Genomic DNA, 20,100 nt, shown 5'->3' with positions numbered 1-20,100 from the left:
AGGTTCACTGTGCAGAAAAAAATAAACGTAACCTTAACCTCTCTCAGTTCTTTATATTAAAACCAGGATATATTTCATTTCACTCGCTGCAAAACTGAAGTAAATTCCCGCAGGTGTTGCAGCTGCGCTCAGGTGCAAAACAAAGTGTCAACACTTGCTCACATTTGCAGATCAGTTTTAATTCAGTGCAGCATTATGTTAACACACAGGGACATACAGTGATAAATAAAAGTGGCTGCATTAGGCTACACTACATTTGTCATTCCATACCTCATTATTTCCTATGAATGTTAAGACCAAATATTCGTTTTCCTTTAATCTGCAACCAAGAGGATTTGTTTTTCATTTTTATTATACATCTGTTTATTTATCCAGCTCACTCACACACATGGCTTGATGAAGTTTATTGTGTTTTAGCAGTTTCCATGCACCACATCTACAATGATATATTCCACCAAGCTGCAGTGTCACAGAGTTTCAGTAATATTAGGTTAAACATTGTTTCCTTTGTTTTTAATTCATACATGAGGGGAGGCAGGAGACCCTCGTACAGCGAGTTTAAGCAGAAACCAGAATAATGAGCTAATGTGAAAAGAACAAAGCAGTGAAACGTAAGATCCTGTAAGTTGCAGGAGTCATTAGTATAAAGTTTGTTGCTTTAAAACACGATGAAGGAGCATTCTGTCAGAACTCACTTTACATCTGCATCCTGTTGTCTTTGTGCTGTTGGCCCCTATTGAACCGTTGCTCTTGTTCATATGTCCAGATTTATATAAAGGTGCAGAATATACACTGAGGTCAGGTGTTTACATTCTACGATTAAAGGTTTGCAGTAACAGAATAACTAAAGCAGTTCAGTAACGTTTCTACAACAACAGTGACAGACACAACACCAGATCAGGTAGGGGCTTAAATCAAACAGACACAGTGACACTTTCTGATCCATATTACCTGCTGGGTTGACCTTAACGCTTAGAATGAAAAACACAGAGCTGATGTAGTGATGGAGTGTTTTTACAGTTGGTTTTGCGGGTGTTTGGGTTCAGCAGTGGCATCTGGACTTCTTCCCTCAGCATTTCACAGTGCTTATGGAGGCTTCGAGGCCTCTGAGGGTCTGTGTATCAGGCCACCTTACAAGATGCAGCTGTTTGTGCAAGTCCTGGATCGTTCAGCAGCACATGCAGACTGAAGGAAAAGCAGATGACATGTGTTACGGGGAATATCGGCTGCACAGAGGTTAAGGCCTCAGAGGTGATGGGCTGCGAGGTGGTGAGAGTCTATAGTTATATTTTACCTGGGGAAGTGAGCTGAAGTGGACATAAGCGCCTTCAGAAAAGTAAGTGTTAAAACAATTGAACTATTGAAGTGCACAATATAATCTGCAGTCCGCTTAGTTCCAGTCAGTGCCAAGCAAATACACACATTCACATTTCCTGACCTGCACATAAAAACACAGGACATTTATATATTTTACCCTTTGTCTGCCCAGGTTTTCTTCCTGCTCGACCACAAACCGTCAGTCAAGTGATGAGCAGCACAGAGCAACAGGCTAAGTGTTACATGTCAACAGCAGGGTTATAACATTAGCTGTTGATGGTTTCCTCCAGCATTAGGATGGCAGGAAACCTACAGCCGGCACACAGCAACCATCGGAAACACTGACGAGATAGAGAGAAACTAGCTACTCCTCACCAACGACGCTACACGGGGTTCACAACAGTGTCTGCTCTACGCTTCCCTCCAGGTCCACGACTACAGAGCTGCTGCCTCTGTGCGCTGACAGCCTCCACCATCAGTCGCGTCTATTTACAGTTTTACAAAAGCAATAACAAGATAAAGCAGCAGTGATAACGATGCGGCTGAGCGACAGCACCGGCAACAACATGAACAGGTTTCAGGGGGTTGTGTAATCTACGTGGGTTAAGAAGTGGGTTAATGTGTAAAGCCTTGAACTGACTTTGACCCTAATTGGTTTCAGTGCTTAAGCCTGGACGTTTCATTACATGAACAGAATTTTAGATTTGGGTTAAGTTTTAGAAGAATACCACTGAACCTAAGTGTGCAGCTGTTTGGCTGGGAATGCTTCTCTTCTGTATCATAATGACGTCAGCAGCTGAAGGAAGCCACTTGTATTGCCTCAGAATGTGTCCAGCTGAACCGTGAAGCGTGTGGTTTGTTAACACAGAGAACAATTCAAATGTTCAGCAGTTGATCCTTGTAAAGTCGGTGGCGGCTGTTGCAGATGGAGGTGGTGATGATTTCCTCGATTTCTCCTGGTTCCCGTTTCTAGTCAATCTGCCAGCTCTGCAAAAAGGCCCTAAAACAGAGAAAGGAGCGTGAAACTGGTTAAGGGCGCCCGCAGAGAGCTGCTCACACCATCATCTGATCACTGGCCTTAAAGACTCAGAGGCGCTGCCTGCATTTCCTGGGTAGTTTTTAGTAAGGTTTTAGTAAGTCACATGGTGCTGAGGCTGGTAGTGATGAATAGAGGGGGAGCGTCTCTACCTGATTACTGGACGTCCAGTTTCCTCGGGCCGACGCTGTGGAGGAGCGCAGACGATTCGGAGGCAGCACTGTACCCATGAATCAGCAGGTTCTTGTTGAGGTCTCCGACCCCGCTGCCGGCCTGCAGCTTGGGGTAAGGGGGTGTATCTCCACCTGGTCTCTGTCCTTGACCCGAGGCATCCAGGTCTATCAGCTGCTCCAGGGGGCAGCCGTCTGGTCCATCAGTAACCGGTGAAAACTCATGAGCGCTTGCCTGCTCGTCTCTGGACACTGGACTGATGGAGACAGACGGAGAGCTTAAAGAAACAACGACCACAGAGACACAATATTTGAATTATTAGCACAGCGGCAGCATTAAAACATTGTTCCATCATCATGGAAAATTTAAAAAGGCTCGTTGATTATTTGACTGCTTGGTCCATTAAACGTTCATCTGGAAATACTGCAGAAACAGTTGCAGCGTTACTGAAATCACAGAAAAACCAAGACGTGTCACCTGACGTCCATGGATTGGACTCCATCAGACAGCTCGTCCATACAGCTCTTATGCTCCAAGGGTCCCAGCATGATAACAGGCGCTTCAGCAGGAGTCGCAGCGTCCTCGTCCAAAGCCTCTGCTCTCATGTCAGACACTGTGAAGGGCAGAAAGTTATTAAACACCATAGGTGATGTAAAAGAATCCAGGATGGAGGTTTCCATCAAGCTATACTCTTGATTTAGGGTAGGGAAAACTACCCAGCAATGATCTCCATAGTAGTAAGGTACTGGTTAAATGCATACAGTTTACTGTTTAACTAACTCCAGCTAACTCCATGCAAACACACTGAAATGATCTGACTCGGCCCCTGCAGACACTGTGCTGATGAACCCACAGCGGTGTGGACCAGGGGGGTTCGTAGAGTTCAGCTGTTATGGGAAAAATAGTTTCTTCCTTATTTCTATGCAGTTGTTATATGATTTATGACTTATATTCTGCAATTAATATTATATATTATTAATACTTATGTTTTGTCTTACTGTATGTATTTGACATTTCACCTACATTGTTCAATGGTTGTCTCTGCCTGAAAGACTCTCAACTCTAGCTCCCAAACCCAAGGCCGGGGAGTTGTGTCTCTGTTGAGACTTGGTGCTCCTTTCTTACAGATAGTTGGATGTCAGCAATGCAAGTGTAAGAGTGTAAACATCTCCACACACGGTGACAGGTATGAGATGCATACGTTTCACCTTTTTCAGATGGAGAGGTTAAAAGGCAGAAACAACTTGAGGATCGTTTGCATCACACCTTCGTGGTGTGTGCACTGATCTCCCCAGCTGGTTTTTGGTTTGTTGATGTGCACGATCAACATCCATGTTTTTGATTTGCTTTCCTCATTATTTTTATTTTCTTTATTATTTCAAAAAATCGCACAAAAGGACAACTCTCTCATCTGCCTTTATTCCAAAATTTCCACCACACAGCTGCAGTGTTTGGGGTCTTACTGCCAATAACCATCAGGAGGCGGTGTCGCCTGCCAGTCCAGCCCTGCTGAGTCACGCTGCAGGAGCTCACTCACTTCACTAATTACAGTGAAGAAAGAAACCGCTGGTTGTGCAAAGACGGTGAGAAAAATAAAAGGAAGCAGCAGCCGAGACACAGGAAATACAATAAAAAAACTATGTAAATGTTCTGAACCTTCACCTGAGGCTCCGGACAGAGGCTCAACTTCACTCTTCCGTGTTCGTTTCATAATCTCCTCGATTCTCTGAAAAAGCACACACTGTGAGTGTTATGTTCACTGGTGACTGCAGATCGAACCAATCGTCACGTCTGAGGACCTTCTTCCGCTGCAGCCTCTCCTGCTCCTCCTGCATGTGCAGCTGCTCCCTCTCCTGCCGCTTCCTCTCAGCTTCTCTCTGGGCTCGCAGGAAGGCCTCCTCCCTCTGAAACGCAGCAGTGACACCGTTTGTCCGTTTGACTCTCTCTCATTGAAATAAAAGGACATTGGTGAAAGCCGACCTCTCTGTCCAGCTGGTCCTGCATGTCCTTCCATCGCTGCTCCTTCTGTCGCCTCTCTTCCTCCTCCTTGCTCCTCCTCTCCACCTCACGCCTCAGTCTGTCCTCCTCGGCCTGTCTCGCTGCTCTCTCCTGTCGCTCTCTCGCTTCCTGCTGGCTCCTCTGCTCCTCCTCGGCTCTCAGCCTGCAGAAACACATTAGGGTTTTAACTCTTCTGATCTCTGCATAGCCTGTGTACTTCTATATTTCTAAGCACATGCCTCTCCATCTCCTGCCGCTGTTTCTCCTCCTGCTCCTTCTGCATTCGGGCCAGTCGTCTCCTCTCTGCCAGAACCCTGGAGGCCTCCTCAGCGTCCATTGTCCCACCAACACTCCTGCCTGTGGGTGTTCCTGGAGACTCTGGGGACACAGAAGGTTCAATATGGGACGCAACAGCATCCTGGACCTCATGTAAATGACACGCTGTGTTTACCTGCAGTCAGCTCTCTGCTGGTGGATTTGGGAATCTTTCTGTCTGAAGGTTCTGGTTTGGTGGGTTTCCTCTCCAGGGTGCCGTGCCCTTTGACCTCAGCGTAGCCCTTGTCATCGCTGCCCGGGGTGGTGGCTCTGTGTCGCAGTGGGGATGGGGGATACTGGCCAGGGGAGCAAGGAGACTGGGCACGATTCTTGGACGACCTCACTCTGAGAACACAAAGCAGAACTGAGTCAGAATCGGATGGACTATGATCCAGTGGTCCAGACCCGCAGGTCTGTTTCACTGTTGGAGGGACATGAATTCTCACCGTTTGGGCGTGGCGGGGCCCTTACTGTTGGCCCTGAAGGAAGAACTGCGGACCGGTGTGTTTGGAGTGTCTCCCTGCAAATATTAATCCATTAATAGTCACATCGCAAACACTTTTAGCAGGTTTTGTTAGGCTGACATTTACTGGGGGAGACTAAAGCTGATTTCACAGCTTCCTGTCATTAATCACCAACTACTGTCCAGCATTAATTATTAAAGATGATTCTATCTGCTGTAAGACGATATGATCAGCTCTGAGACGTCCTCATCCTTCTGACAGCCTGACACTAAGTCGATCTTTAGCCTCATGAAAAAGCACAATTTATTAAGTGGTTCACAGTTCATACAGATAGAACGAAGCCTGAGCAATATGTGTAGTCTGTTGCGTGATCAATTTTTAGGTACATATAAACTATATAACTCAACTGTGTTTTCCAGCTTGTGGCAGTTTATTCAAAAAATGTTGAGGATGAAAGCAACCTAGAAAATCCTGCCAATAATAAAAAGAGAAAATGGACAAGACTTGATTTATATTAATCTAACCAGGTTTTGTGTCTGGAATATTGATATTTTAAATCTAATATAGTTACAGTTGTTTATTAAATTGTCTTGTTCTCTGCTGACAAAACAAAACTCACCTTGAGGCTGCAAAGCTTTTTGCAGTTTCTGTTTGCTGTTTCAGGTTAGTTTGTGTTTATCTTAGATACGTTGAGCTGAGGTTGAGGTATTTAAGCCCAGACTCCAGGGTGTGGTGCGAGTATGAGGGCTTACCGTGGGTGTTTTGGCTTTGGACATCTCCTCGGGCATTCCAGCAGTGCTCCTACGGTTGGAGGAACTTCTGTAGGGTTTGTGGTTGTTGGGGGAAGCTATTCCATGGGACACATAAGACACTAATGGGTCACGCGCCAACACACTCGCACAGATAAATTAAAACACACTGATGGACGTGTGTGTCACAGCGAAAGCCTCACCTCTGTCTGGGGAGTGGAGGGCTGCTGACGAGCTGGAGAGCTGCTTGCTCATTGGTGAATCCATGGCTGGTGGAGACAGGAAGTCAACCACTGATTGAAAACAAATGAAAAACAACAAGTCAGCGATAGAATGACGGTCCTCGATGTAAACGCCACGAACGTGGTCAGCAGCCATCCTGATCCCAAAACAAACACCCGTCACACCACAAACACAGAACTGCCAGCTCAGGCAGAAAAGAATTCTGCTGATCGATGAGCCATGCAGGACACTGCATGAATTAACCTTGTGATGTAAGACAGAAATGAAGCAGCAGAACAGAGAGATGAGGAACTGCTCCCTGAAACAAACTGCTTCATCACGAAATGGAGGATGATGATACAGAGGAAGCCACTGCAGAGGAGGAGGGTTCCTAGCAAAGACATCTACACACGATAGTCTAACAGTCTGGATAATGTGTCTGTGCTTAGAAATATGTTAGTGGCTGCGAAATGATAAAAATACTATTGGCACATTGCTCAGTCTGTAGGTCTGAGTACTGAAGGTTCAACCCCAGCACCTAACGATGAAAGGTACACAAACGTATGAACGATAGTACAGGAAAGATAAAATAAAGGACAGCAGGGCTGTGTGTGTGTGTGTGTGTGTGTGTGTGTGTGTGTGTGTGTGTGTGTGTGTGTGTGTGTGTGTGTGTGTGTGTGTGTGTTCGTGTGTGTGTGTGTGTGTGTGTGTGTGTGTGTGTGTGTGTGTGTGTGTGTGTGTGTGTGTGTGTGTGTGTGTGTGTGTCTAATAGGTTTTCCAGATTGCTGAGGGGTGCTCCAGAGTGTGTGTATGGGAGCGGGGTGTTTTCGACCGGGTTCCCTGCTGAGAATCACATGTATGCATCACTAACCACGGCCCTGGGCCAGGCAGACAGGAAGTGGGCCAGGCCTTTGTCGTGATAGCAGTGAGGGTGTGGTAGTGTGTAGAGGCTAAACCAGACTAAAGCATCAGGGGCGCATGGACACAACAGCACTAATGCTGCTCTGTCTGCTCAGCACAAGAACATGTAGACGCACACAGACACAAATATAACACAGGCAGAGGTGGAGGGCACAGGGCCTCTCCAGCTTCCTGCTCCATTCATCAGCACTGCAGTAAATGAAACATCAGTAATTCTTTTGAAACTAATCTATCAACAACTACAACCCCTGTGAGCACCCAGAGGGGGAAGCTGCTATTGAACCTGTAGAAACAACAAGGAAACAGGTTGGAAAGGCAAAAGAGATGAGCTGAATAACGGGGAGGCAAACCTCACCAGGACCAAATGAAGACGTATAGAACAAACACACAGCAGGATGGCAGAACAAGCAGCACACACATGCAGACAGAGGAAGAGCTGCAGGCGACACGGACCCGGTGGCGGCGAAGCGGCATGAGGGGCACACACAGAGTCATGGTCTGTACCGTTACGGGGTCGGCTGGCGCTGGAAGCAGCAGGAAGCTCATTGGGCTGAGCAGAGCCAATGGCAGGGCGGGGTGGGGTCTTAGGGTCACCTGGGCAGCAAGTGAAGCGAAGAAGGCCAAGCGTTACACACTCACACCCTTCAAACACAGCTGATCCACCAGAACACAGCGAACAGGGTCCAACACAGACATGCAGATAAACACGAGGAGCCACCGGTTCTGCTTCTGCATCGTAAAACACCGTGTTTCACTACGGACGACACCGACATCATGGCGTCAGCTTCCAACGGACCTGAAGCCTTTGCTGTTTTTAACCCATAATAAACATGGACATCATGCTGGATAAAACGCTTCTAAAAGCAGGGAGAACAGACAAGCTAAAGCAGAGCATGTGGAGGTTCCTACAGTGAACGGAGCGTCAGCTGGAATCATCCTCTCAACTGTTCACAGCCGTCGCAGCTAAACACTCACCATGGCTGAGGATCGGTGACGTCACACCTTCAACCCCAGCAGCTCAGTAAGCGACGGTATAGCATCCAAGCTAATTACTGGCTAACCAGCTCCCTCCGTGTTCATTATTTGCTCTATAGAAAGCTGCTCGCTGCTCCAGTGCAGCCGTCTCTGCTGCAGCGCGGCTCCTGCTGGGCCTCACAGATCCCAGAGCAGCTTCTCTACCAGCGGGGGCCGGAGCCAGACGCGCTGCTGGACGGACCCTGATTCCAGGTCGGTACCAGCCGGCTCCACTCAGGTATTGTAAATAATTCATGCTATTATAAATGCACGACAGGTTCCTGGGCCGAGCAGGAAGGAGGTAGAAACGAGAACATGGAGGCGGCGTAAATAAGAGCGACAGACGCTGGAGCAGCCTCACGTCACGCTGGGCCTGTTTATGTGTGTGGCCTTGTTGTGCTCAAGGTTAGATGTGTAACTCCTGCTGGAATTAGACTGGTCCCCCAGCGAACCAACACGGCAGTCACACACACACACACACACACACACACACACACACACACACACACACACACACACACACACACACACACACACACACACACACCTGTGGCCCATTTATAGCGCCACATAACACCACAACTGTCCGACAGCCTCAGAGCCTCAGACAAAGCGCTGAGCAGCTCCTGCATTGCAGCCTCCACACCCTTTTCCATCCGTACCCTGGTTTAACCCCCACCCCCTCTTCTTTTCTCCTCTGACCTCCAGACCTCCTCCCCTGACACCCCCGTCTCTCCTTCCCATCATCCCAGCCCCCATCTGTATCCACCCGTGTGTTCTCCCTTGTTGTGCATCACAAACCAACCCTCCACATGACATCATCCTTCTCCTTCCTTTTTCCCAGCACCTCATCAACAATCAGCTCCCATCACACTCACCCTCCACTCCGTCAGGCGGTCCTCCCCACGTCCAGCGTTTGGGCCTGTTATCCAGGTGGTCGCGAGCCTCTCCTCCGGCCACTCCTCCCCCTCCTCCTCGCCTTTCTGCACCTCCAGCTCTCCTGCGTACCAGGGCCTCCAGCCGCTCCTGCTCGTTGCGTTCAGAAACAGGGAAGAACAGACATTCTCTCACTGAGCCATCGCTACGACGACGAACGCCTGGTGATGCGCTCGGAGACGGCTGCGCCATGGTTACCGCATCTACCCGCGGCAGCCTCGCCCCTGTGTCGTCTGATGGCGGTCTGCCGGCGGCCACCAGCATTCAGGTTCTGGCTCCTCTGTCACTCAGTGATACATAATACAGCAGCTCGCTCTCTCTGTGTCTAGGTAGCACTGATTCCCTCTCTCTCTCCCCCTCCTTCCTCATACCCCACCCTGCCTCTCTCTCTCTCTCTCTACCTCTCTCTCTCTCTCTCTCTCTCTCTCTCTCTCTCTCTCTCTCTCTCTTTCTCTTTCTCTTTAATGACTGAATCTATTTCACACAACAGGCGGGAGGGGACAGAACACAACCCATCACCCTCCACATGTATATGCATGAAGACACGCACATACACATGCCTCTATACAAACAGAAGGTCCATTAATTACTGAACATACTGGATGCATTTCGCCTTGGGTTTATAAAACTGTTCCATTAATATAAAAATATAAAACTGCTGATGATGTTTTAATTTCAACTGTTTGTCTACTCAGCTTTTCTATTAACAACTAAATCCACGGTTATTATATATTAGATACATTATATATCTACTATTATTGTGTTGGTGTGCTGAGAAGACTGCAGATGCAAATAGAATCACTTCCCAATATAAAGCAACGTATACACTGCTCTAGAGTATTACCTATGCATTAGCCTCAGCATTTTGTGTATGTGTGTGTGGGTGGCTGGTGGTGCTGAAGGTGCATGCAAAGTCACGCACAAACTGCAGGAGGGAGGAGAGGGGAGGGGGGATTCTAAGTGAAGAAGAAGAATTTAAAGGGAGAGGGGGAGGTTGCAGAGATGCTGAGCGAGGGAGGGAGGGTGTGGTGGAAACGGAAACAGATACGGATGTTAGATCAAAGAAGGACAAAGACAGAAAAAAGGCAGGGAGGCTGAGCAGACGTCCTGACCCAGGACTCCAGAACGTTACCCGACACGAACACGATGAAAAACAACAACCCAGCTGAACCACAGGAAACGTTACCATTAAATGCATCAGCGTCATTTATCAGGGACACTGTGTAAATGACACAAATTACTAAGCAAATGTCCCTGACTCAAATAAATGATAATGAAATAATTTAGCTATTATCAATAACTAAATGCTCTCAAGCAGATGCTTAATTACATAGAAATGTTTTAACAGCCTAGATAACACAAGTTACAGGAGCTTAATTAGTTTGTCATTTACTGTAATCCAGCATCTCAAACATGATGAGTTACTGCTGCACATGTATGAAGACATCAGCACAAGCTCCGTGAAACTGTGATGCATAAGACCATGTTAGCGTAAAATATTCGGATGCAAAGACATCAGCCGGGTCTGAAGAGCAGAATGCAGAATTTTTGACTATTTATTGGTCAAGAGATTTGAAGCAACATTGGAACAAATTATTGGGACGAATTAAAATAATGCCTAAATGAACCAACAACAGACTAGAGTTGTAAATCCTGTATTAAGTAATTATAAAACATTTTGCACGTCATCGCAGATTGTAGTGTCTCTTTGCTTTGAGGTGATGGGTGTTAACGCTGTCCGTTCCAGGAACACGACAGCGGTGACGCCATCGTCCTGTGAGACTGACCGATCATTATGTCATTAGGTTACGCATGCGAGTGTGGAGGAGGGAGGGGCATCGGTCATGGCTGAGCAGACCCCCTCCTCTCTGAGCATCGATGGAGACGCCTCTGTGCAGCGCTGCCGCGTTAACCCTGTAGCTGCCACTCAGCATTTCAACATTTAATGCACTGTACATGCAAACTTATGCCCACAAGACAAAATGGAGACAAGATAGGTTCACCCTAAACACAGAGAACTGATCCACAGAAACATCCACTAAGACAGAAAGTGAACCATCAGCCACATTGGACCACATGAAGCAGGTAGAGGAACAGATTTTAATGCAGAGAGTTTTTATGGCCTCCAGTTTGTTGAAGAGAACAACTGAAACTCTTCATGTTCCAGCTGAACACGCACAATTGGCCGGCCGACAGAAAGTCATTAGCGCTTCTGCATTAATTACAAACTATTCCCCTAAACTGTGGTTCAGCCTGAAAACAGCTGGAAAAGCACTGAGCCTTTATGGATCGACACCATTAATTCAGTGTTAGAAGAGAAGCACGATGGGAGGGTGAGAAGGAAAAAAGAGAAAGGCATCACTGGTGGAAAAAGGAGCTGTGATATTATCCTGGGATTTTACATAGCACAGACATTATGTTACTGTTTCACTAGAATGGTTTAAATCAGATGCAGACAGATTTGATTGATCTGTATAAAGAGTTTTTTGTGAATTCTAACTTAGTGAATATATCAACATGTGAAAAAGCCGCGGCCACGCGGCGGCTGCATGGTCAGCGTGCTGTGACCTCTGACCTTCTCTGCCCCCTGCTGCTGCCGTCTCTTCTCCTCAGCTGCCGCCCGGCGCCGCTGCTCCTTCCTCCTCTGCTCCTCCATCTTCCGCCCTCGCTCCTCGGCGCATCGCTCCAGCTGCTGCTGCACACGGCGCTCCTTATCACGCAGCACCTCAGACAGCCCTGAACACGAGGGAGGCGTCGCTTAGCATATGCTGCTAAGGACCATTACGGTGTACTGTCTGCTGAAATACATTTTGTTCTCATGCATTTTGTAGATTGTTGTGCCTGCTTTAATTTCACTGCATGTGAATAACAACAGCTACTGTATCAATAACAGTGTAGTCACTGTAGCTTCTGTTCTTTATTTCTCTCTGGTTACATTTATTGCTAAAAATTGCTGAACTTTTAATGCTATTTACAGTAGGTGTGTTGTTAAATGCACCTACATCTATTACGTGTGTGCTAGTGACAGCTGAGCACAAAGCTCTTCCAGCTGGACAGTCACTCATACCTTGCATCTTCTCACTGTCCTCCTGTTCGTTTGCTAAATGCAAATGGGAGCCTTCAAACAAATAAAGGGAAAAAATATTCAACTTATAATATCTTGTATCTTTATTTAGCTTCGTGAGAACAAACTCTGGTTTAAAGTTTACCTGTAGGGCTTCTATGATTGGATGGTGATCGTAAAGGAGATGCATGCCTACTAGGCAGCAGTGAAGCAGGAGGAGGCACCAGAGCTGCGTTTTGGAGACAAGAGTCAGAAGTGATTCATACGACACTGGCCAGGAGGCAAATACAGCTAACGACCTAAAGCCAGTGTGTAGAACGCAACCCGTACAATTGTCCATATGGATGAAGCCACTCCACAACTAGCAGCCGCACACACGCGTCTGAATGCTGTGAGTCTCCTGTCAGTCACCATTCAGCCGCTGGGGTCAGGTGTCAGTGCAGGACCCCCTGAGTGTAACCCTCTCTCCTGCTCTGGTTTACCTCCCAATCTGTCAACCTGACATGCAAGCAACCAAAGGGCAACTACTGATCGACACAGGAGACGGCTTAATACTGTCCACACAAAGTCATTATATATGCAAATACATGCAAATCCGAGTTAAGACTCAAGTGTCTCAAGGGTCTGACTGAGCTTTCTTCAGTAGGGATTACATCACATGCAGATATTTAGCTGAATCGCACATTTTAGGATGTAACATGTTAATTTTTTCAAGTATGTGATGTAAAAAAGCTGTTCACATGTATGTATATATCGCATGATGTAATGAATATCCTGAAAAAGGTTTTGCAGTCAGCCTGTTAGTCAGAAAACTGGGCAAATAACCAAACACCACCTACAACTATTTATAGAAAAGCAGCAATAATTGCTATAATACACATTTACAGTATATCGTTTATAAATGGTTTTCTATCAGCTGCTTGTGCTGGTGAATAAACATCTGTATATATGACGTGTGACATTTTTGTATTTTTGTATCTTCTTGACTCTTGGTCCTGATCGGCATGAATATGTAACAGACGGACGAGCCACATCCAGATACATGTACACCAGTGTTTTAACTTACTGCCGTCATAATCGCATTATTATATGAAATATGAGAATAAGCACAAGACAGTCTCGGACTGAAGCTCACTGAACAGGCAGCGCCTGTGTCAACGGATATTCACAGAAATCAATATGTGCCAGCAAAGCAAAGCTTGTGTGTTCTTCTAAATGAGCTGGTGCCGCAATAACGTGCATTAACCCAGTCTCTGTCCTCACCTGTCATCGCACACAGACGCGTCCGTCGTCGAGTATTTCCAGCAAAAGCAACCGTCGGATCCGCAGCTGAAGGCGCGTGAAGCGGATACAATGACTCGGTAAAAATAACGGAGGAGAATATGGTTCTAGTGGCGGAGGAGCTGACGTTCAGGACGCAGAGGAGGGCGAGAGCATCGATAAGCTGCGAGCTAGCGTCAGTGTCTGTGATGCTGCGGGACGTGACCCCTGACCTCTGTCATATCGCTGTTCATATGCTCATATGCTAGCGAAATTACAATTTAGCTTGTTAAACGTCTTTCTAAAAATACAGCTGTATTCACATCGAAAATACATGGTGCTTCATTGAGTCTTCAGTTTGTTCTGGCTGCTTTTAAATTTTCACACTTGGCTAATTTACATATTGATGCGCCGTAAACCACGCACGCTGTAATGCGTCGCCTAGCAACCAGGTGTTCTTCTAATAGGAATGGTGAGGAGGGAATAAAGACGACTGCAAGGAAAATCAAAAGCTTTACTACATATTAATATAAATTCTGTGTTGAACCTAAACATGGGACCTCCCACTACCCTTCACGTGGCTTCGCTCGGACTCATAAACTCGCTCGTGTCGGAGCGCACGTGCCGGTCACTGGAGAGCCCCGGCGGCGCAGTGACGTCACTGGTACGGCAAACAGCGGCTGGCTGTTGTTGACTTGGTCAGAATATGGGTCAGCGCAGCTTCCGGTCTGCTCTCGCACACGGTGGCAGGAACGTGCGGAGAAGTCGTCACGTTACACACAGATAGTAAAAACAACGTACGGTTATTTGTGTGGTGTTTTATTGATGTCTGGGTTTATTTGAAAACACTATTTCAGGCTGCTGTTAGTAATGTAAAAAAATTCAAATTGATGCTGTACATCCTGTAATACAAGGTGACGTCACTGCAGCAAACAATCAAATAATTTACAATCTGTATCTTTCCCTGTGAATAAAACCTAAAATAATATAATTCCTGAGCGAATTTGCTTCACCTGTGGCATCTTTAAACTGAACTTGATCTCGTTTGAAGAGGCCAATAAAATCTAAACTAAATGTCACAGTTAAGTATCTGGTACAGATATAGAGATCAGACCCTGGCAATGACAAGGTATGATTGATCCCAATGAGGAAACTGTTGAAGAGCTGTAAAAAATGCACTATGGTCTGTAACCATTAACAGTCAAACTGCTCACAGTTCCTTTTATATTAGCTCATTGTCGCCACCCTCTGACGGGGACAGAAAGAGCATCAGACAATGAAGAACCACCAGGTCAGTGGAGTTAAGATCTTTATTGGAAACCCAGCCTTCAATCATCATAGTACATTTGTATTAATTCAGTTACAGCATTAGGCCTCAGGTGGTCTAGAGCAGTGGTTCCCAAAGTGAGGGGGGAGAAAATAGATGTATGTACTTTATATATCACTTAGACTTTATAGAGGTTCAGAGAATCTGTTCTGTTGTGAGGTTTTACTGGTGTGTGTCTCTGTGGTGGTGACGTTTGGGAACCGCTGGTCTAATGTGACACAAATTGGCCGACCAGGCCATGGTTCACTGCGTGTTGAAGCCACAGAACGATCAAGCAGCGAATAGTTCAAAAGAGAGCACAGAAACAAACAGCAAACAAACAAGGGGAGGGAACAGAAACACATTTGAGTGATCACTAGAGTCGATGGAGCGGGACTGGCTCTGGTTCCGCGGGCCGTGTTCTAAATAGTTCTAAATGAGACACTTCACAGTAATGCACTGCCAGTGGAATAAGATGTTAACAAAATGAAAAACCAAAGCTGGAGCCATACTCAGTGTTATGTACTTCTGTCACTAGTAAGCAGCCAAACTACAACTACAATGATACAGACTGCAAAAGAAAAAGCACAAAGGGTTTATCTTTTTATTGGCGAATCCACAGATTCTTTACCTGTTGCTAAATTCCACATAGTGTGAAATCAATATAAATACATTTTAAAAGATGATGCATTAACTTGAGATATTTTGCAGTAATAGTAATGGCCTGAGCCTCTACAAAACAACAAATGAGTGTTTGGACAATGCAGTGGAAAAAAAAAAAGTCAAATGAGACGGCAAATCTGTTGATGTTAGAAAAAAAAAAAAAAAACTATCAATGGTCCAGACATTCACAGTAACAGGATGCTGGTAATCAACCTACATTTGCTGCATCGTCCGTTACTAAAGCAGCTACACAATTTCATCCATATTAACAAACTCATCGTACTGATGTTATGTTTACAGCTGTGTGAAATGCACTTCTCCAAACACCAAAGACGTCTGCTGATGCTAAACGAAATGGAATACATTTAAACAAACTGGCTTAGGCTGATCTCAATAAAAAATATTTATTGGTGTGGCTCAAAATATTCCAATCGGAGCATCTCTAGTAAATCCCACCTTCCCCCTCATGTAGTAGGTCTTTAGATCTGGAACAGAAATGAGAATTATTGACTTTTGTTCTGTCAGTTTGTATTTTTGCTCAGTTTCCTCATGTTGCCTCCCTAAAGCAAAGTTTATACGTTACGACATATAAAAAGGACAGGAACTTACATCATCAATGTCCTCATCATCATCGCCAATGTCATCAAACTGGATCTCATCATCGTCCCCAGGCCCGAAGGTGTCCGTCTCGTTGATTTTGGCTGTAAGAAGAGGAGAGAATTGTTACAAAAGCAAACACTATACATTTAAAACCAGGATGTTTCCTATGCCAATGCAAATGACTTTAAAATACTAGTCAAGCAACTGTTAACATTTGCATTAGCAATAAGAAAGAAGAAAATCCTGGTCCACTAGTTTCATTTGTTTATTTCTGAGATGAATAAACAGTGTGTAGCTTTAGAAAACATTTACTTTTCACAACATTTCACTACAGTGGTGCCTGTTCTTGGACTGAATAGTTATGACACAGTAACTCACCGTGTTCTGGCAGCTCTCCGTAGGCCTTCAAACTGCGAGCCTCGTCTGCGTTGTACTTGAGGATAACGTCAGCCTTGTTGTCCTGAAACAGAAGTTATGTGGTGGAATGAGAGGGGATGTTTCAGTTTAAATGTTCAGGGAGCATCCTTAAACCATTTGCTGTAGATCTGAAATGATCGTACGTAGCGGCCAACACAATGTTAACTTATACAAATACCTCATCAAGGTCTCAGTTGCTTTGACAAAAACTGTGGGTTGATGTTGCCCCGTTTATTTTAGACTCTTGTAATAATTTTATCTCTCTTTTTAGCTAAAATGATATAAATAAACATAAAAGCCAGAAATATAAAAAGACTGAAAAACTTACCACTTGAAAAAAAAATTGATATGCATTGCTTAAGTCTCACTCTTCCTGCCCATCAATGCACCTAAACATTTGAAATGCCCCCAGTGAGTGACCTACCCACCTGGTAATCTCTCAGTCCAACCAGGATGATGTCCGACGTGTTAATCCAAACCTGGAGAAGAATTAAACAGCAGTGATCACCCAGTGTCCACAGTAACACGCTTTACCCTGTGGCCCTCACTAACGGACAGACCCCCTGACAACATGTCGACTCAGCATTACATCAGGGGGTCTCCTGTGTGGGATGGTGGGCAAAAAGTGTATGAGGAAGGCCGGGGCCTCCCTACCTTTTTCCGGAGTTTTCCCCTGATGTGGCAAAGCCGCTTGGTTCCATCGAAGCACATGGCTTCCAGTCGTCCGTTCCCCAACATTTTAATCACCTGAGCATATTCTGGGAAACAAGACAATATAACCGGTCTCAGTTAACTCAGCAACACAAGTTTCGAATATGAAAGTGGGACAAAGTTTACCACAATGAGTTGATGCAGTTTCTGATAATTTCACAAAATTCCAATATGATTTCCCCCCAACAGTAAGGTTCTGTTATCACATTAGGTGAAATGACATGACACATTTTTGACGTGTCACATTGAGAAACTGGACTTTGAGCATTAAGTGTAGCCTTCACAATCAAAGGTCTCTCTCGAATGAGCAAAGCCTCCTCCAAAAGGGCACTCACTTCCACCCATTAGGAATTCTGGCAGCACTGATCACTGCAGTTGAATCATGACCCCCTTGTTTATAAGTGCAGCCTGATATATAACCATCTGGTGACAGCAATAATTCCCACTGCAGGTTGGAAATATTCTTTCTGCATGTGATGCGTTTTGTGTTGCTGGTCCACATCCATTGTTGGCTTTTATCTCTGCATTGTTCTGATGCCCAAAAATTATTCTTTGAAATATTCTAATATTTTACTTTTCTAAATATGGATTTTCACTAAAATCATAGCTCAAGTTTGATCAAAGGAAAATACATTACTGCAGTTTTATACCAGACATTAAATGATCACTGACCTTTTCACACTACATCTAATAATTACATAGTTTTACAGAAAACTGGATCCACTGTTCTGTCAAACTACAGATACCTTCAAATGTCTGAAGAACAAGCTCAACACAATAGATTGTAAAACTGTACACAGTGTTTAGAGCACTGACCCTGTCCATCCTCTTTGAACACCAGCTCTCTCTTCTCAGACTCATTTTCATTCTTTCCACGTCGCCGATTCTTACCTCCTTTACCTGTGGACAAAAAGAAAGCAGTTAAGCGCTAACCCAAATAATGTCGAAAGTCCAAAACTGTCCAAACCGGAACTAGCATACCAGTTATTTTAGATGAGTATGTATCACTTACTGTTGAAACTGTTGCGCACAAGGAATAACAGGAACTGTAGCTAACAAAGCCAAGCATTCAGAAATGTTCTAAATAATAACGTAGATACTTAACGTTGTCAGCATTTAGGTCTCTTGCCTTATAGTATTCGGGGTTACTTCGCGTTATAATAGGTGAAATAATGTGGCAGATGTTAGAGGCCAAACCGGGTGGGGTTTAACTTGATAGCGGCTAGCTAGTTAACTGGGTCAGTTAGCAGAGGAACTGCTAGCAAGCTGACAATGAACGCACACATCGCAGAGCAGCTGAGTGCTGACTAGACTGCAATCATTATCATCTCTGTGATATTCTTGTTTAGTGGCCAAGTTAGCTTCGGGCATTGCTAACTAGCTAACTGCTGCGGTAAATTGGTTGCGCTAACTAGCATTAGCTTCTCGTTGTCACGTTTTCACTGCGTGTGTCTTTACGGCGGGCTCTATCGGACAGAGACAATTAAAACAAGCGGCACAAATCTTCCTCACCATCTTCCTTCGTCTCTTACCTTTGTTTTTGGGCATATTCTTTCACGCCTTGGTCGCCTAAACCCTGCTTGCCAGAAACCAATACCTGTTAAACAGCAACTGTTTACAATCGTTGGGAAAAAGCTCTGACAAGAAACTAGCTAGTCACCGCTGAGGCGCTGTCATTCTGCGCATGCGCAGGCCAATACGTTTGTACATATTCTAAAACCTTTATTGTAACGGGTGAACGTGACAAAGACGAAGGTCAACTGTAAATATTTATAGGTAAGAGCAGTTACTTAAACAAGGTAATGTAGGTGTAACAAATTGCTAAACAAATATGTATGATTTTTATTCAATAGCATTTATATTAGAACAACATAATAATTCTTTATAATCAGGCCCCTAACTTCCAGTTTCGGTAAATTATTGTAAATTTAAACAAATTATGTGAGGCTATGTATAAGGAAAAGCAAAAAAAAGTTAGTCTAGTATTTTTCTTTTCGTTTGAGTGGATGCGTATGAAGAACTTATTGGTGTAGTTTTGCGATTGCAGAGAAGACAGGAGAAACTCAATCTAGTAAACAGCAGAGATGATATTAGAGCTTTCGTATTAAGGAAACATACTGTAAACTGCAATATTTTAGAAATTATGGAATTTACTGTGTATGTTTGCAAAGACTTACTGATGAAATGTATAAAAACACAATTGGCCTTTATTCCAAAACTTGGCTTTAAATAAAGTGAGTTCCTCAAAGTAGTAGAGAGTTATTCCTTACTGTACTACTTAGTACTTCATAGACTACTACCACAGCAAATATCAACCCATTTTAACGCATTGTTTCGGAATAATCCATTCTTAAATGTTATTACAGTAAACAGCCTTGAAAGTAATGACAGAACTTTGACCTCTAATAAAATGAGCTTCTCAAATTATTAGAACACTGTTCCTTCACGGTACTACTTAGTACTTCATGGAATACTATGATATTTGCTTGATATCAAAGCTGTTTACTATATAATACATATATTATGTAGTATATATTCATATTTGCTCATTTCATCAGAGATCCACATTCAGCCATAAGCTCAACAAACACCTCTGAGACAATGGGCTTTAGGGGATCGAGGTGCAGCTTAAAGAGACACCTGGAGACAGAGCATCCAGGCATCATCCCTCGCTGTGACATCTGCAACAAAGGCTTCAGGACGCTCGCGTCATACCTTGCCGACCAGTTCAGGCATGTTGGGCTATCGCCATACTGCTGAGCCAAGTGTCAGATCTATGAAATGGCTGAGAGAGGTTTGCGCATCCACCTGAAACAGGAATCAGAGGAAAAACACCTGCAGAAACCTGGAATTGATGCTGAACCATCAGCATTGATTACTCATCCACAGGTGACTCTGACTTATGATTGTCAACTGTTTATGTATCTGAGCTCTGT

General features: G+C 44.8%; 2 protein-coding genes across 8 annotated transcripts; both read right to left on the bottom strand.

Moving 5' to 3' along the window:
* Nucleotides 1–158: 158 nt before the first annotated feature.
* Nucleotides 159–13,708, bottom strand: LOC114853307 (MAP7 domain-containing protein 2-like). 7 transcript variants are annotated; one of them, XM_029146535.2, is made up of 17 exons: nucleotides 13,471–13,708; nucleotides 12,353–12,436; nucleotides 12,211–12,261; nucleotides 11,719–11,879; nucleotides 9,086–9,233; nucleotides 7,647–7,787; nucleotides 6,254–6,343; nucleotides 6,054–6,148; nucleotides 5,284–5,357; nucleotides 4,974–5,182; nucleotides 4,762–4,900; nucleotides 4,505–4,685; nucleotides 4,324–4,428; nucleotides 4,181–4,250; nucleotides 3,002–3,137; nucleotides 2,506–2,801; nucleotides 159–2,317 (listed from the first exon to the last, which is right to left on the bottom strand). In XM_029146535.2, exons 1-16 carry the CDS (start codon nucleotides 13,475–13,477, stop codon nucleotides 2,510–2,512), a joined length of 1,983 nt encoding a protein of 660 aa, XP_029002368.1. In that variant the 5' UTR covers nucleotides 13,478–13,708; the 3' UTR covers nucleotides 159–2,317; nucleotides 2,506–2,509. The 7 variants fall into 7 exon arrangements, with proteins under 7 accessions (XP_029002368.1, XP_040926198.1, XP_029002369.1 ...); XM_041070264.1 differs by having other exon boundaries at nucleotides 2,506–2,780; nucleotides 13,471–13,707; XM_029146536.2 differs by having other exon boundaries at nucleotides 4,187–4,250; nucleotides 13,471–13,705.
* Nucleotides 13,709–14,763: 1,055 nt separating this feature from the next.
* On the bottom strand, nucleotides 14,764–18,854 carry eif1axb (eukaryotic translation initiation factor 1A X-linked b). Its single transcript, XM_029147111.3, has 7 exons — nucleotides 18,697–18,854; nucleotides 17,981–18,064; nucleotides 17,108–17,211; nucleotides 16,882–16,932; nucleotides 16,415–16,496; nucleotides 16,046–16,137; nucleotides 14,764–15,921 (listed from the first exon to the last, which is right to left on the bottom strand). The coding sequence occupies exons 1-7, from the start codon at nucleotides 18,710–18,712 to the stop codon at nucleotides 15,916–15,918; spliced, it is 435 nt and encodes a 144-aa protein (XP_029002944.1). The 5' UTR covers nucleotides 18,713–18,854; the 3' UTR covers nucleotides 14,764–15,915.
* Between the last annotated feature and the right edge of the window lie 1,246 nt (nucleotides 18,855–20,100).

The sequence above is a fragment of the Betta splendens genome, chromosome 4 (genome assembly GCF_900634795.4).
Source record: "Betta splendens chromosome 4, fBetSpl5.4, whole genome shotgun sequence".
Lineage (NCBI taxonomy): Eukaryota > Metazoa > Chordata > Actinopteri > Anabantiformes > Osphronemidae > Betta > Betta splendens.
Note: the sequence above shows the minus strand (reverse complement) of the source record. Positions and strands in the feature narration are given on the sequence as shown.

What these genes read in the sequence shown, in the direction of transcription:
- eif1axb (XM_029147111.3), bottom strand. An exon ending in GGGGAAAACTCCGGAAAAAG is followed by an intron (nt 16,933 to 17,107) that starts GTAGGGAGGCCC and finishes ATTCTTCTCCAG; the next exon opens with GTTTGGATTAACACGTCGGA. An exon ending in CGGAGAGCTGCCAGAACACG is followed by an intron (nt 16,138 to 16,414) that starts GTGAGTTACTGT and finishes CTCTTCTTACAG; the next exon opens with CCAAAATCAACGAGACGGAC.
- LOC114853307 (XM_029146535.2), bottom strand. An exon ending in CAATCATAGAAGCCCTACAG is followed by an intron (nt 12,262 to 12,352) that starts GTAAACTTTAAA and finishes ATTTGTTTGAAG; the next exon opens with GCTCCCATTTGCATTTAGCA. An exon ending in GTCCGGAGCCTCAGGTGAAG is followed by an intron (nt 3,138 to 4,180) that starts GTTCAGAACATT and finishes TGCCCTTCACAG; the next exon opens with TGTCTGACATGAGAGCAGAG.